The sequence below is a fragment of the Acinonyx jubatus genome, chromosome D1 (genome assembly GCF_027475565.1).
Source record: "Acinonyx jubatus isolate Ajub_Pintada_27869175 chromosome D1, VMU_Ajub_asm_v1.0, whole genome shotgun sequence".
Taxonomy (NCBI): domain Eukaryota; kingdom Metazoa; phylum Chordata; class Mammalia; order Carnivora; family Felidae; genus Acinonyx; species Acinonyx jubatus.
In genome coordinates, this window is record NC_069390.1 from 10478937 (window position 1) to 10496206 (window position 17270).

Here is a 17270-nt window from a genome sequence, read left to right on the forward strand (position 1 = left end):
CACTTGGAAAATTAAACCGCACAAAACTCCCCGCTGTGAGTCCTCCGATCTGGTCTACAGATTTTGAAAGCCAGAGCTGGTTGTAACCCCACCCCAACTCTGCACTCGCAGGACCTGGGGGCCAGGGCTTCCTGAAAGGGCTGAACGGCACGGCACCAGCCAACTGCCTGCCTTTGGGAAGACCTCACGGAAGGGGCAACAGTCAAATAGGGTTTTGAAGCAGGAGCAGGAGCTTGTTAGATGAAGTGTGGGTGCTGAGAAACGCAGCCAACCCGTCTTTGGGATGAAAAAGCAGGAGGCAGGAGGGGCAGGGGTTGGTGGAAAGCACTTGGTTTTGGACCTGGAGAGCCGTGTGGTGACACACAGACTCCGACGTTAGCGGGAACTAGGTTCAAATCCCAGCATTGCCTCTCGCTAGCCCAGTGGCCTTGGGCACTTGATTCGATCTCTTCTAGCTCAGTTGTAGAATGGGGATATGGATGCCTGCTCGTCTGGGCTCAGGTGGGGCCAGACCAAGTGCCGGGATCATACCACCCAGACCCCAGCTCCCACAGATGCCCCCTTTCTGTGACAGGGGGACCCAGATCTTCTGATAAATATGGGACAAGCCTTCAAAGCCCCTGTGGTTAAAAAGAAAAAGTCATTGCAGTGAGACCAGTTCAAAGCCACACTGTTTATTTCCCTCTGTGGTATGGATGAGACGAGCCACCCACCAGGACCTCTGACATCTGGTAGGGGTGTGTCCTCTGCCTCAGACCCCAGCTCAGCTCACAGTGACCTTCAGGGGAAGCTCTGGTCCCCGGCGGGGAGGGGCTGCCATGGCTGTGCACCTGTGGATGCTGACTGGGGTGCAGTGGGCTGGCCTCAGCCCTCCCCTGCACCCTCCCCAAACCTGACTCCATTTAATACATAAGGAAAATGAGCTTCTCCAGGGGCCGGGGGGGACATCGCCTGACTTAGACCAGGACTTCGAGGAGCCCTGGGAAGGGCCTTGGATGCCATGTAGTTAATGCTTTAGTTTCCAGGTGGGAAAACTGAGGCTCATGACATTGCCATGATTGCAAAGCAGAGAGCTGGTCCTGGAGCCTGGAGCCCTGAGGTCAGGCCACGGCCAGCTGTGTGGCCTCAGCACTTGGACTCTTTTCTGGAGGATTCTGGGCTCCTGAGCTTAACGGTCTTCCCAAGACCCGAGGGCAGCCTTGAACCTGTCTGCCAGTGAGGCCAGGGATTCCCCCGAGGAAACAGAGAGAAATGCAGAGCAGCACATGGGGACAGTTCCAGAAGGGTGACAGGGCCCAGGGAGCTGAGTGAGGGACACCCACCCTTGACATCAACTAGCTCTTTTAGGGAAGAAGCCACTGAGGGAGATGTGTGGGACAGACGTCCCCGGGGAACACATCACCTGGGTGCCACGATGTGTGAGGATGGGGGTGGGGGGATGGGCTGCCCCCAGATTAACGCGGTGCGGGTGGGGGAAAGGCTGGGCCCACGGGGGACAGGCTGGACTCCAACCGGCGGAGTGACCTCTACTCGGATGACTCCTTGGGCACATATGCCACATTGTCGTAGGCGGGAGGCGGAGAGGCTGCGGGGCTGGGGATGTTGAAGTCAGCGCTGAAGGCGTTGGGCAGGAAAATCACAGGCTGCAAAGAAAGAACCCCCGATAGTCCTGGAGGGCTCTGGTGCCTCCGGGCGGTGTTGCAACAGTGCCCCCCTGTGGTCATTCTGAGAACAGCGCCCTAGTAATGAATTCCGTAAGGGAAGAATAGGCTGACTCACCGGCTCCGCTAATTTTTCAAAAATATTTACGGGGGCCGATTAGGCGTTGGGAGTGCAGCAGTGAACAAAAGAGACAAGAGTCGCCTTTCTCTAGGAGCTAAAGTTCGGGCGTTCTTTCTCCCTGGGCGGCCCCTGCCCCGGCTCCCTCCCTTGGGTGTTCAAGGTTCAAGGCCGACCCTCCGGATTAGTTTCCCTCCCTGTGACCGCGCACTCCTCCGCGCAAAGCCTTTCAGTGGCCTCACCTCCCAGTTTGCACAAAGGCACCTCCCAAGCACCACCCCCGACCCTACGGCCTGCCTTTCCCGCCTGAGGCTGCCTTTACTCCACCAACGCCCTACCCGCCCCCCTTCCTGTCTTCACTGTCCTCCAGATTTGGGGAAGCTAAGCTAATTTCCCCCTGAAGTGCGCTGCCCTCTGTGATGCCCCTGTCTGTGCCTCACGGCCTGCGAACTGCCTCTGTGCACAGTACTGCCCTCCAGGACCTCTCCGGGCTCTGCAACCAGGCTCCCAGAGCCGCTGGTCCCTTGGTCCTGGCGCCCCCTTGCGGTCGCGAGGAGAATAGTTCCATCCTCCCCAAAGACTTCGCTGGGTCCCCAGATGTGCAAGAGTGGGGTGGCGGGGAGGCGCAGAGGGGAGGAAAAGGGACTCGTTGCCGCTCCCAATTGCTTTCCCGAAGGAAGAAGGAAGAGGCTGGAAGCAGAGCCTTCCCAGCCAACAGCCCTCCTCAGAGGCCCAGGGTGGGGTGGGCGGATGGGGGTGGGGTACTCACCGTGTTGGCTTGAGTGCGGGTGGCTTGACACCCGAAGTGGGTGGCAATGACCGCAATGAAGAACTCCAGGATGGTGAAGATGGTAAGCACGGCCAGATAGCCCCTGCCCACATCCTGGGGACCACACCCACAGTCAAGGCAAGCCCGGGGCTCTATGGGAGGAAGGGGCCCCAGGGGGACGGTAACTTGCCCGAGGTCCCACAGCCAGGCTGGCAGAGCTGGAGCTGGAGTTGGAGCCAGGCCTCCTGCCGTGCGTCCTGTGCCCTCCCCTTCCCTCCGCGGGGCTGCCCCTCCGTGTCCCCAGGCCTGTTCTTGGGAATGGGGTCACGGGGTCTATGCCCCCATGGGGTCTGTGGGGACTGACAAACTCTGCCCAGGCCCAGGGCCCTGGGTGCCGCTCACTCTCGCCTCCCCCCACCTCCTGGATGTGGCTCTCCCATGCTCTCCACTCCGGGGGCGGGGGGGGGGGGGGGGGGGGAGGGGCGTCTGACAACACACCCAGTTAGTGACACCGAAATCCATGAGCAGAATGGCTGTCCCCGCAAAGCCCGCCACGGCGCTGAGAATGTTTGTCCCCAGGCTGCTTCTCACCTGCAGGAGGGAGAGGAGCAGAGGGGAGAGGCCAGGAGGAGAAAGGACAGAGGAAGAGGCAACAGCCCTCCCACCCCCGCCTCCCTGGGCCAGGGCTCAGTGGCCACCCTGCGACGCGACGCATGCGTTTCTGACCCCTCTCCCTTCTCCGGTGCTCCTCCCACGCCTCAGGGTCGCCCTGCCGCTTTCACTGTGGGCGGGGTCTGCAGCAGGGTCCCTGCCTACCCTCGCGGTGCCCGCCCCCCAGGCCTGTGCCCTGCGGGTGCAGCTGCCCCAGGAGCAAGAGTCAGGGAGGCCCTCTGCTGTGGACACCGAGGCCCAGCTGGGAGGGTGATGGGGTCGCTTCCATGAGATTCCACACTGCAGACTCCAGGGCGCAGGGGGCAGGGGAGAGTCTAGGGGCAGGTGCTGAGGTGAGGGTAGGCCAACCGCTCACGGGGAGGCCCCGGGCTTCGGGTCAAGGGGATGTCTGGGTGGTCCAGACAGTCACTCAGGGCTCACCCTCCCTCCGCAGCCGAAACCTGATGCTCTTTTGACCCAGCAGCTGGAACCTTCTGGCTGCATTGCCCTGGCCTTACATCGGGGGATTGGGGCTGTGGGACCCCCTCAGGTTCAAAGATCCCTGACTCTTCTTCTGCTTTTCTTTTCTTTTTTTATGCCATCGAGGAGGTCATGGGGCCCTGAGTGGCCTCACGGGAAATCAACTAATTGGTCAATTAATCCAACCAAGTGCTGTTGAGTATGTGCTGCAGCCGGATGCTGTCAGAGGCGCTGTGAGCGCGGAGACAAGTCAGGTCCCTGAGCTCCTGGACTTCACAGCCTGAGGGTCCCCGAGTCCAGTCCTGCCCGGTTGTGACCCATTCTCCACCTGGCCCAGCACCGGACGGCCCCTGAGAGTCCAAATAGGACAATGGGTCCCTGCTTCTGCTCGCAGTGGCCTCCCTGAAATAAAGGCCCTTAAAATAATAAATCCCACAGTCTCCTTTAGGCCCTGATTCGTCTCCCTCCCCTCTCCCTCTCTGTTGTGTCCTCCCTCTCTGCCTCCTTCATCTCTTATAATCCGCCCTGGCTTCTGTCCCCACCGCCAGCCTCTTCCCCATGGGATACTGGTCCCCGGGCTCTTTTGTGGCTGTCTCCCTCTGAACAGCGAGCTCAGTGGCACCTGCCTCAGGACCCTAGACTGTCTGGGCTGAGCGGAATGACACCCGTTATTCCTCCCCCTTCTCCCCCCGCCCCCCTGCCCCTGCTTCTTTGTGGCACTTTTCACGATCTGTAACTAATAGATCTGTAACTGTTACCAGACTGTCTATAACTGTTACCAGACACTGGAGTGTAAGCCCCAGGAGGGCAGGGCCTTGGCCTTCCCTGCTGTGCTGAGCGTGGAGCCTGCTGGCTGGATGCGCTCCCCTGCAAAGCCCACATCGCCTCCCATTGCCCGCAGAGGGATCCCAGCCACTACCCATGACGACCAAGCGCGTCTCTCCGTCTGATTTCTTTCCACGTGTCTCTCCGTCTGATTTCTTTCCACCTGTCTCCCCAGACCTCTGCCCCGGTCTCCTGGAGCCACACATGGTTTCCATGGCAACCCTGCCCAGGCCTTCTCCTTGTCTTCTCATGCTTTTCCTGCCACCGGATTTCTAAGTCCTCCCAGCCCACCAAGGCCTCCCTTAGCCTCCTCCTCTTCCAAGAGACCTTTTCTCTGAAGGGCCATGAGCACTCCGTCTGTGGACCCTCACTTGCTGCCCTGTATTGTATGTCGAAAGCGTATCTTGCTTGGTTCCTCCTGTCCTGTGTCCGTGCTGTCTGGCTGTCCTCGGGCACCGGGCACTCAGCAGGCCCCCAGGGAATGTTTGTTGAGTGAGTGAATGGACGGGAGGGGCAGAGTGGAGAGGACTCAGCCGTGGCCCCGGGTCCCCCATTCAGACTTACGAGGCAGCTGGTGTGGTTCTTCTCGGCTGCCACGGAGAGGGACCCTGAGATGACGAACTGTGTGGAGACGAGGGGACCCTGGTGAGGCTTCGGCCAGGACACGGGGCAGGTACACCATGCCTGGGCTCTGTCAAGGCTGTGGGCACCAGGGCGAGGGCAGCGGCCCTTCGGCTGTCACCTTCCCTGCCTTCCGGCCAGCAACCCTGGGATCTCTCTGTAAGGGTGTCCCCTGGTTACTAGGGGCCTGTCCCAGGAACTAGGGCGGTAGCTGGTGAGGTGCATGTTTTTGAGGGACATCATTCACATCTCATGCAAATCTGGCTCTCTCTAAAGGGGGAATTGTTGCAAAGTGATGGTCACCATTTGCTGGTAATTAGCTCCTAGTCACATTAGTTTTTGATTTCCTCAAACTAGAGGACAGGCAGGGCCAGGACTATGCTTTTCAGATGAGGACGCCAGGCCTGGAGACTGAGTGACTCCATGGTGGCCCACAGTGGTGCTGGGATTCAGACCCCACTGGCCTCATTCCCAAGTCTGCACGCCCACACCCCCTCCCCAGGGCAGCTGGGAGACTCCCGTCTCGGATGGGGCTATGTAAATCCCGAAGTGCTCTCTTGACGTTCGAGATTGCCCACTGGCCACGTGCTCCCCGATTCTGCTGCAGGAGTGGACGGCCAGGCGGGCCGGGCGGGATGTGAGCACAGGAATGGGCTGGGGTGGGGGGGGTGGGGTTCGGAGCTGATCAGACTCCCAGGGGATGGAGCTCTTGCAGGGCTGGGACCCATGAGGGGGAGTAGAAGGGTTTCCGGGGGTGAGGCTTGGCATTCAGGTAATACCCAGGTGGTTAGTGCCCTTTAGCCCTGCGTCCTATCCTCTTGGCTCTTGGCTGGGAGCTTTTCCTAGGCAGGAGTGGCGCCTGGAATAGGGTTTGCAGTTAGGAGCTGGATTTAGATTCAAGCCCCTTCCTCTCGGGGTGGCTGTGCCCCAGGGAATGTGGGAGGGGGCGGGTGCGGAGGTGAAAGGCGAGCCCCAGATGGCCCCCCGGCACTCACGCAGGCTCCTCCCCAGAAGGGGACGCCGCCTTCAATGAAGAGCATCCCCACGTGGCCGCGGCGCACCATGAGCAGCACGCTGCCGAAGCCCAGGTGGATGAGGCCGATGAGGATCTGGACGGTCTGCGGGAGCAGGCGCGGCTCAGCAGGGCGGGCTCCACACCGCCCCCTGCCGGCCGCGGGGAGAACCTGCACTCCAACCCCCCCCCCCCCCCGCCCCCGCCCCCCACCGTGATGCTTGGAACTAAACTCCGATTCTGCTCTTTTGAGGAGACATCCCTATAACAACCATCAAGGACTGTCTTAAGGAGGAAAGCCAGCTCCCACATCTGAGGGCCCCCCCCCCTCGCCTGTTGCCACGTTTCTACGGATCTGCATCTGCTTTGTGCTCTCACCCGTGGATGACCGGTACCGCTGGGTTGCTACCCGGTTTTCTGAGCTCTCGTTTCAATGGCACAACATTCCCTGCACCAGATGCCTCACCCTTTCCCTCCTCGTCGCCCTGCATCCTGCAGAGAATATCTCCTCGAGCATCTCTCTCATTTCAGTGCCTGTCACCGATCCATTCCAGCTGTGTACTGGGAGCTGACATCTGGACTCGGATTTGGGTTTTTTGAAGCTGATCCATTCCCAGAAGTAGGACGGTTTTCCCAAGGAAGGGGACATGTGGGCTTCTGGTAAGTTCCGCCACGTTTTTTTTTCCCCATACGTTTTCGGTAACGATTGAGTTCTAGAACGGAGCAGGGACGTTGAAGGCCACCCCCCCCCCCCCCAATTCAACCTCTGCCTAACTCAGGAGCCCTTTCCAGCTCCTGACTTGTTAATAGCACCCCCCAACCCTCAGTGGGGAGGTGCCCACCACCACGCAAACCACTGTGGTCCGTTTACGGGCAGTTCTGACTGGGAGCAGATAACTGGGGAACGTTTTCTTGGGATCACGTGGAACAGGCACGTCTTTCCGCGTGCCAAGGATTTGGATATTTATAGGCACCCCCCCCCCCCTTGGATATTCTCCCCTGTTCTCTCTTCAGCTGCACATCTTTCGTCTTTGCAGTTTCCTTATGTGGCACGGGGTCCCCGCCGCCAGCCCGGCTGTCCTCTGCGGGCTCTTCTCCTGCTCCTGGACACTCCCACCCCTGCCATTACTGCTCACGGAACACCAGCTACCTCCGGCCCCGTGCCCGTCCTCACTAAGCAACGTGCTGCGTATTTTATAGACGTGGCCTCCTCGAATCCCAACACGGTGAGGTCGGTGTTATTATCCTAATTTGGAGATGAGGACACTGAGGCTCAGAGATGTCCAGCGACTTGCCTGGGGTCTCCCAGCGCTGAAGTGGCTGGCCAGCCACCTCGAAAGCTGGTGTTCGTCTACTGGTGACACTCCCAAACACCCATGCGTAGTTTCCACTCTCTGGGTTCTCCGGCAATGTGGATTTGTCTTGTTGGATTCCTTTGGAGGTCATGGGTTCCCAGGTCTCTCTGAGGCTTCGGGATTCCAGGGGCTGATGACCCCGTCTCCGTGCACGGTGTCTGGTCCCTCTGCACACCAGTGGACGTGGTGCAGCCTTTAGCGTAGAATCTCGAATTCCAGCGTGTTCAAGCCAGAGCTCCTGCGTGCTACAGAGCAGTGGGGTTGAAAACAGAGCCGTACGGTCAGGCCATTCTGGGGTACAGGATGCCACTTAGCAGCTGGGTGGCCTCAGGCCAGTGACTTAGCCTTGATAAGCCTCTGTTGCCTAACCTGTCCGACGGGAGCCATGGTCGCCGTCTCACAAGGTGGTGATGGGAATCTAAGGAGCCAGGGCCTGCAAATTCCATGCTCAGTGCGTGCCCGGGAGACGACAGCTGTCATCACCGCCATTATCACCACCGCCGTTGCCTCAGCTATGTTTACATCTTCCATTTGGGGAAACTGAGGCCAAGGGACAAACTGAAGACACTATATATGTATGTATGAGGATGAATATGTCCGCCTCTCTGCCTGTCCGTCTATCTACCTATTTGATATTTTCTGCCTGCCCGGAGACCAACAACTCAAGGCCATCTGAGATTGGCAAAGACCTCATGGGACATCTCTCATGGGCCCGCAGGAGCTGTCCCCTGCCCACCTCTCCAGCTTCCATCTCCTCTCCCTTCTTCCTCTCCCTCTTCTCATTCCAGCATGTTAACCTTCTATTTCATCTTGAACAAGCTGCACGCGTTCCCACCTCAGGGCCTTTGCACCTGCTGCCCCCTCCACCTGATGAGCCCTTCCCCTTGCTCCCCGTGTTCCCGTGGCTTCGGCCTCCAGGTTGTAGCCTCCCTGCCATCTCCCCACGGAGACCTGGCTGTCCCCCATCACCAGCGTCGTCCGTCCCACATCCGTCATTTTTGACCGAATGACCCTATTTGGAGTCATGTTCGTCATTTCTTGGCTGGTGGGGTCTCTGTGCGCTCCAGGGGGGATGGGTCTGTCTGTCTGGTGCACAGGGGAATCTTCAAGTCCTCACTAAGTATAGATGGACCGCCTGCCCCTTTCCGAGGTGTCCGTGAGTGCTCCGGTGCTGGGACGCTCCCTCCCGGCACCTGTGTGCACAGGCCTCAGGTGGCCTGGGAGGGGGGCGGGGGGCGGGGGGTGTCTCCTTACCCCTAAAGCTTTGGGCTCTCCCGTCAGGAACGTCTCCGTCTCTGTGGGCCGCACGTCGGGCGGCTGGGTGGCCCTTGGGGTCTGTGCCCCCAGCGGCGGCTCCTCAAACTGCATCACCCCGGGAGGCTGGCACAAGGGGCTGGGCAGGATGGCTGGAGGCGGGCGGAGGCCGCTGGCATCGCTGGGTGGGATGACGACGAACACGCTGTTGCTGGCGGGAGCTGCGGACATGGTGCTGGACGGCCTGGGCAACGAGGGCTCAGGAGAGAATGACGATGCTGCTGGTTACACGTTTGCAGAGAGCCTTTTCGTGTATGAACAACGTGCCTGCTCACTGCGGTCCCTGAGGATGGCACCCGAGTCACCGACTGTGCTGGGCGAAGCTTCGCCCCCCAAGAAGTGAAGGGATGTCCTAGATCAAGGCCTCTGGGAGAGGCAGGGCCAAGACTTGAATTCCCGTCTCTGACCCCAGAGGCCCCGCTCTCAGTCTCTGTGCTGTATTACAGGGAAAGGACCTTTAGGAGGGCCGTGTACTTAAACCGCCTCTCTTCTCCAGAGAGGGCAAGTGACTTGCCCAAGGACACACAGCTAGTATGAGGCAGAGCTTATCTACCCACCTGCCATTTCCTGTCCCTCAGCCCGGGCTCATGAGCTTGTGTAAGTAATGCCCCTGGGTCATTTCTGGCCATGGACGCTTTCTCTCTGGCCACCCAAACAACTAGCTGAGAAACGCATGCCTTATGGAAGCGCTGTGTGTGGTTGACCCGAGTGAACACTTTGGGGAGAAGCACCCAGCTGTCAGAAGGTGATCTTACTCGGGCACAGAAGAGCGACCAGCGAATCTGCCAGATCACACGGAGACATTAAAAAGTCAGCCTTCTCATTGGCATCGGTTGGTTCAGTGCAGGCTGAGGAGACAGAAGTCAGCGTTTGAATCCTGGCTGCCCTTGTTACTTGAGACATGGGACAAGACGGCCACCTCCCCTTGCCTCGTTTCCTTATCTATAAAGTGGGGATAATACCACTATGATCAATCTCATAGGGTTTGGCATGAATTAGATGAGATAATGCACACCAACTTGATTAAAGCCGTCTTTTAGACTGATGTGTTATAATGCTGTTTGCATAAAATGTTTTTTTTTTTTTAATATTATGTATGGGGGCACCTGGGTGGCTTCATTAGTTAAGCATCTGACCTTGGGTCAGGTCATGATCTCACTGTTCAGGGGTTCGAGCCCCATGTCAGGCTCTGTGTTGACAGCTCAGAGCCTGCTTGGGATCCTCTGTCTCCCTCTCTCTCTGTTTCTTGCCCCTCCAACCCCTCAAAAAAAAAACATTAAAAAAATAGATGTAAACAGGTCACAATGAACAGTTTATTTTTTTTACCTCTTAAAAAATGTTTTAAAAATGTTTATTCATTTATTTTTGAGAGAGAAAGAGAGAGCGAGCAGGGGAGGGGCAGAGAGAGAGGGAGAGAGAGAGAATCCCAAGCAGGATGCATGCTGTCAGCACAGAGCCCAATGCAGGTCTCGATCCCACGAACTGTGAGATCATGACCTGAGCCGATATCAAGAGTTGGACGCTTAATTGACTGAGCCACCCAGACGCCCTGAAAAGTTACTTTTAGTGCCTTATTTTCCTGTGCTCTGAGTGCTATCACAGCCATTTCTCTGGGGGAGAGCCAGCACACAGACCAAGCAGCAAATTCTCTGTGGTTCTGCAAAGGCTCAGCTGACAAGGGCTCAAGCCTCCCTGTCCTGGGGTGACCGTGCTCAAAACACGTGTGTGTCTCCTGGGGAGCCTCTGAGCCACTTATTTGCGATGCATCCAACCTACATCGGTGGACGGTGTAGGGCCTGCTGCACAGAAAACAGAGTGACGAGCACCCACAGGCTGTTACGCAAAGTTTTCCACGGCTGGAGGCACCCCGCCAAGGACTCAGATGCGGGAACACAGGGCAAACGTCTGCCGGTGTCTAGGGGGTGACAGAAGTCATCTGTCATTTCGAAAGGGCTTCCGAACATGGCTCCCCGCACCCTGGGAGGAGTGACAATGTGCGGTGGCAAGGACCGAGCTGCACACCGGTTATGCTGTGACTTCCCCATAAAGCGCCCACTCTCCTGGGGCTCTCGTTCCTAGAAACTCACACTGAAATGATCATTACTAGATACAAAAACTGCTTAGAACGGGGCTGGCAAATGTCTGTAAGGAGTCAGACCATAAACATTTTGGGCTCCGTGGGGCCCCAGGGCCTCTGTTGCAATCTCGAGGGTTCCACAGTAGCTCCAAGAGGACACAGGCCACACATGCCCAGACTGCATTTACCAAGACAAACGGGGCTGGATCTCATCTGTGGGCTGCAGGTTGCCAACCCTTTCTCAGAACACTGCCTGGCATGGTGCCGGGCATAAGAAATGCTCAGTAAATTTTGGCTACTGCTTCAACTATTGTTGATATTGATTATTTGCTGTGCGTTGGGGCAGGATGTTGAACTGCTCCCAGCCAGTCTACGAGCCTACGAAACAGGCATAATGATGGGTGTGCACCTGCCTCAGAGTTTCATGGTGAGTTTCATGGATGGATAAGAGAGTCTTGGAAATTGGCAAAGTGCTGTGGGGGTGTCAGGCGCCCCTTCCGGCTTCCCGTGTCAAAGCAATGTTGGTACGATCCCATCTCATCGTGAATGTCTCTGGAACTTTCTAAACCAATTCACAGTGATGGAGCTCTATCCTGCTTCACACTGCTGGCTACAAGGTTAACAAGAGCTTATAATAGATAGATTTTTTAATAAAGTTTTTTTTATGTTTATTTGAGAGAGAGAGAGAGAGAGAGAGCCTGAGCAGGGAGGGGCAGAGAGAGAGAGGGAGAGAGAGAATCCCAAGCAGACTCCATGCTGTCAGCACAGAGCCCAGTGTGGGACTCGATCTCACGAACTGTGAGATCATAATCTGAGCAGAAATCACAAGTCGGATGCTTAAGCAACTGAACCACTCAGGTGCCCTCAGATATATATATATTTTTTTGAGGGCTTACTCTTTTCTAGGCACTTCATAAGTGGTATTTCTTATCCCCAGAAGGATGCTTTGATAATTGTTGGAGGCTTATTCTACAGATGAGACAACAGGGGCTCTGAGCAGTAGAGGGATTGCCCCAGGTGACAAGGTTGCTAAATGGCAAAACCAGCATTCAAGTCCAAGTTAGCCTGTCTCCAAAGCCTGCCCGTGTCCCCCCGTTGCTGCCCCAGTGGCAGCCATGGTTACCGTTTGCTCGTTGTTCTAGCTTTTCCAATCTGGGCACCATATATTTGGTGTGGCCACATGACTTGTTTTTGTTAAATAAATGTGGTTGGAAGGACATACATACACACCCAGCTTCTGGGTGGAGGCATTTACGTATTAGAGAAAGACACCACAGGGCTCTTTTTCTCTTTGTCACAGTGACTAACAATATCCCAGACAGAGGCTGCTCTGTCTGCCTGGGTCCCTGAGTGAGGATGATGGAGAAAAGAGCTCCCAGGGGACAGGAACACGAGGCAGAGATAAACCTTTATGGAGCTGTTTGTTACAGCAGCATCACCTAGCTTCTCCTGACTGTTACACTCTCGAGAAATGAATGTAACTGCGGGTCAGACGCAGAGCCCACGTCCTCCAAGGAGCCTAGCGTTTAAGAGGAGAAGCAAGAGAAGTTTGCCGTTCAGTCCCACAGATGGTTAATGAGCATTTATCATGGGCACCAAATATAGGGGCTGAGAATACAGAGGTGAGTCAAGACTGACGTCCTGCCCTCACAGCACCTCGCAGTGGGGAGCAGGGCCAGTGCCGGGAGAGGTTGGTGGAGGGAGGTTGAAGGGATCTGACCCCGGAAGGATAGGAGTCTGGGGCGAGGGGGACCGCCGGCCCCACAGGTCCTTGCCGTGTGGTGTGTGAACATGGAACAGTGAACCCTCTTCTTCCTCTAAGGGAGAGATAGTCCTGGGCTATTAGCTGTTTTAGAGATGAGGAAATGGAGGTTCAGAGAGGGTGAGGGTGTCTCCCAAGGTCACACAGCACCTCAGTGGAAGAACTGGTCTGGGCCCTGGACTCTTGCCTCCCTGGAGGAGGACCTCTGACTTTGAGGAACTCGCTCACTCCTGGGTTTGGCCCCTGCCTTTGTCAGAGGGAGGGGGCTAGCGCTGGAGCCCCACTCCCTGGAGTGATGCTTCTAAAATGCTTAGAGTCTGCAGAGCAGCAAGCACGTTCAAAACAACCGAGCGAGCGAGCCTCCAACCTTCTGCCTCCCCAAGGCAGTTCACTGGAAACCACCCGGGTTCTCGCCAGCATCTAGAAAGGATCAGGAACACCCAAGAGCAGAGAAGGACAGGATTTTAGGGTAGAAGGACACAAGGTTTCAATGGAACAAACCTCACCGCTTTGTCTGTGGAACTGTCGCTTCACTGGGGACGGGGACAGTGAACACTGCCCGGACACCCAGGGCAGGTTGTGGCTCGTGTAGGAGCCTTCCCTGGGGCTCCTCCTGGGCGCTGAACAGCCCCCGGAAGGGAGCGAGTCAGAATTAACAACACGTCTCCGGGGCGGGAGGTGAGACCTCGCCCTCCTCCGGAGAAGAGAAAACACCTACAGAAATAGGGTCTCGGGTGCTAAGGCGGGCGGGGTGGGGCTGCCCGAGCACGGATGCATCACATAGCTCCCGAGACTTGCAATCTCCCCTCTCTACCCACCCCTGCAGCCACGACCAGCACCTCGGCACCCTCAGGCTGGGGGCCACCCCTCTGCTGCACCTGGGCCGTGCTGCCAGCTCTGTGACACCCAGAAAGAGAATTCTTCTTTCTTTGCCAACCAATCAGCCAGCTCGCCTAAACACTGTATGTGTGTGCCAAGGTCAGGCAGGTGGAAAAGAGGGAGAGTCATGGTCCCCTGCCTCCAGGAGTTTACAGGGTGCCCACCAGGGGACATGACTGCCTGTGACAGATGCAGAAGACACCCAGACATCACCAATAGGCAAGTTACAAGTGGCTGAATGAGCAGGGGTAGTGCTGGCCCCTCGTAGGCACTGCCCTTTACAGTTTGTAAAGAACTGTCATCTGTACGGGAGCCATGGACCTTTACAATAGCCCTGCGAGGTAGGTGTTAGTCCATTTCACAGACCGGTACACGGAGGGTCAGAAATAGCGGTGTGGTCGAGAGGGACAGGCTGTGGACCTCGCCCTTGGGCATATTTGTCAGAGACGTTAAAACAGAGGTTTCCGCTGAGACCATGCTAGGGGTGAGCTATGCCACGGATGGCCCGGGGTGGGGGACTTGAAAAGCAGGGGGCTGAGGACCTGCTAGATGATGTCATACCTGCATCTGCAAGGTGGGGAGTGGAGACTGAGAGGATTTGGGAGGGAACATTTAGAGTGATCTGGGCACTGTGTGTTCACCTGGAGACAAGAATGACTGCCGGCTTTAGGGAGGCTTGGAGAAACTGATAGGCATCCCCTGCAATTTGGACCGGAGGGAGGAGCTGGGGGGGGGGTTCCCAGGAGACGGGGGTGTCTCCATAGATCCCATAAGACCCCTCTGCAGAGAATCGGTGTCAGGGAGGGTGAAGCCAGCTGACTAGAGCAGCGGTCAGGTACCCATCTCCCTGCCCCCACCTCTCCTTCCCATTACCCAGACCCTGCCGTTCCCCAGCTGGGGGGAGGGGGAAGGAGGGGAAGCCGGTGGAAAAGCAAGATGCACCAAGTCCCCTTGTTACATGTGGTGTGCCGGGCTGAGGACCACGCGCCCTAAATCTAGCCATGACATGACACAAGACCGATGCTCCCAGGTGGGCAAATTGGGGCTGATTGTCTCTTCTGAGAGCATCCAGAAAAGCCACGGGGCTGCCCTGATTCTGCCCGACACAGTCACTGTTTTTATAAGACAGGGTGCCCCACCTGGCGCCCAGCACAGGGCCGGTCCAGCTTCTCCTGCTGTTAACGACCTATTGAGTTAGATACTATCCTCCTTCCCATCTTGATGGTAAGGAAACTGAGCTCAGAGACATCAAGTGAGGTGTCTGATCGGGGGCAAGTCACTTTTTCTTCATGCGTCTCAGCTTCCCTATCTGTAAAATGGGGCCGGGGGATGGTGGGTCCCTAAATCCCCTGCCAGCACTCGGATTCTGCGGCTCTGGAGCTTGGGGTGAGGTGAACGGTGCCCTGGCTGGGGACTGTTCTCCAGGACCCTCCGGGACAGGCAGGGGCCCAGCGGCCCAGCACATTCCACCCAGGAGGCGGGGCTCATTACCTGTCTCTTTGAAGATGAGCAGGTGGCTTGCCTGGGGTCACCTGGTCAGGAAGGGGAACCGAGTGGGGGCACAGACCTAGGCCCTCTGACTCTACCCTCTGCTCTTCCCCAACTCCCTGCGGCCCCCACCTCGATCTAGGGGTCATACCGTTGGGGCAAGGGGTTGCCCCAGATGGCCTCAGCGAGCCCCAGGGCACTGATTGCACTGGCTTCCCTGGGTTGATCCAATGTCCTTGGTCTTCGACCGCACTAACTCATGGACCTCACTGCCTTTGGCTGCAACCAGAGTCATAGACTGACCCTTCCCGCCCCCCTGCAGCCAGGACTTGTCTCGTGAGCATCTCAGGACATCATCTTTATTCACGAGGAGCCAGAAGCAGCTTTGCTCATTCACAGTTGGAACAGCATGGAGCGGTGTTACCAGCTGGAGGAGAGAGGCTCCAGAGGAAGAAGACTTGGGTAAAAATGTGCAGGAGCACATCTGGTGGGGGGGGGGGGGCGCTGCACAACTAGGAGGAGGCCTCTCTGCCTAGTGGTGAAGGTCATAGTGCCCAGGGTTAACCCGGGAAGAATCCACCCGACCACTCTACGAGCTCAGTCAGCTGCATGACCTGGGACAAGTTGCTTAACCTCCCCGGGGTCTCAGATTCCCCATCCGTCAAATGCGTGGCTACCATGTTGGTGGCAACGGAGGTGCTCTAGGCTTCCAAGGATGTCCCGTCCGCTTCCCCTGTCTAGATCCCTGCTTCCAGACCCCGCCACTGTCGACCAGGCAGGAATGTGCGCCTTCTAAGTCTGACCCTGTGGCATCAGTCTGCCGGGGTGGGGGTGGGGGTGGGGCTGTGGGGTGGGGATGGGGGGAAGGGGGGGGCCCTCCGACCAGGCTCCTCCAATCCCAGCCCTCCGGGATCTGCCCCACTGGCCTGCAAAGGACGCCAGCAGATGCATAACACATGATGGAGGAGGGCGGGCCTCGCCGCTCCCCACACCCTCCACCCTCCAGACGGGCCCATGCCCACCCCTTGGCCCCTCAGCAGGGTCCCACTCTGCTCTGCTGCGCACACTCCCTGAGGACCTGTGGGCGGGGACAGCCCCTTCCCTTGGGTAGGCCTCCCTTCCCCCATCTATGAATGGGGGTCCGGACAATATTTGCCCTAAGCCCCTTTCCAGCTCAGTTTCCCTGCACGTCCTTCTCTTTCCCTTGGAGAAGCAAAAGGGCAGGGTGCCTATGTCTGGGTCGGAATCATCTTTCTGCCCCACTTGGGGTGGAGAGGAAGACTCCATATCCCCAGAAGGATGATTAAGGTCCTAGGGTCTCTAGGGGATACCTGAGTCATCTCAGACTGGCTTTGAGGAGAGCAGACAGATGTCCCTCCTTCGCCCACCACTGGGGGTACTGAGCCGGCAGGTGCCGGTCAGCGGGAGGCCAGTAGTTCAGATGGGGCCCCGGGAGGGAGCTGTCCTGCCCCCTCTTACTGCCAGGTGGGGTAAGAACCCCGGTCACAGCATTCTTGGCCCAGTGGTCTCTTTCTCAATCCTTGCCGGATCCGATGCCCCTGCCCCACTTCCCAGTATAACCCCCCTCCCCCCGGGACCAGGCAGCTGGCCGCTGTGCCTCAGGTACTCACCGAGCTGCCTCCTCTGCTCTGCCCGCGCCGCTCGCTCCCTGCTGCCTCTGCTCGCCTCTTCCGAGTTCACACATATTCCTGTGAAAGGCTTCCTATTCGCGTGGGGCTTGGAAACCCGCTCTGCTGGGGGAGTTGCTGCCTCTGGGAGGTTCTCAAGCCCCTCCTGGCTCTGAGCCCTCCACCCACCTGGCAGGGGCTGAGGAAGCTGAGGAATCGCCCAGGAGAGCGCTTAGTTCCTTCCTTCCGTGTACAGAAGGGGAAACCGAGGCCCAGAGAAGCAAGTGGCCTGCTGGGGTCCCACTGTTAGCACCAGAGCCGTGAGCAGGATCCACACTGGCCTTTACCCTCCTGCAGCGAGGAGGGACGCTCTGAGAGTCACCAGGAGGCTGCCAGACTTCCTTCCCCTGAACTTGCCCCAGGTTAGATCAGAGAGGCCAGGTGCACAGCTTTCCAGTGGCAGGGGGCAGCGTGTGTGAGTGGAGGGGCGAGTATGTGAGCCGGTGGGGGCATGGGGATGGATGTGTGAGTATGTTTGCAACCTGTGTGTGTGAATGTGTACGTGTGAGCATGTATAGTATGCATGAGTGTATGTGAGTGTGAGCACATGTGATGTGTGTAAGTGAATCG

General features: G+C 57.6%; 1 protein-coding gene across 1 annotated transcript; it reads right to left on the bottom strand.

The window, feature by feature from the left end:
* Positions 1-669: 669 nt before the first annotated feature.
* Positions 670-9049, bottom strand: MS4A15 (membrane spanning 4-domains A15). Its single transcript, XM_027045626.2, has 6 exons — positions 8747-9049; positions 6121-6243; positions 5069-5125; positions 3047-3139; positions 2549-2662; positions 670-1643 (listed from the first exon to the last, which is right to left on the bottom strand). Exons 1-6 carry the CDS (start codon positions 8975-8977, stop codon positions 1527-1529), a joined length of 735 nt encoding a protein of 244 aa, XP_026901427.2. The 5' UTR covers positions 8978-9049; the 3' UTR covers positions 670-1526.
* Positions 9050-17270: the final 8221 nt, after the last annotated feature.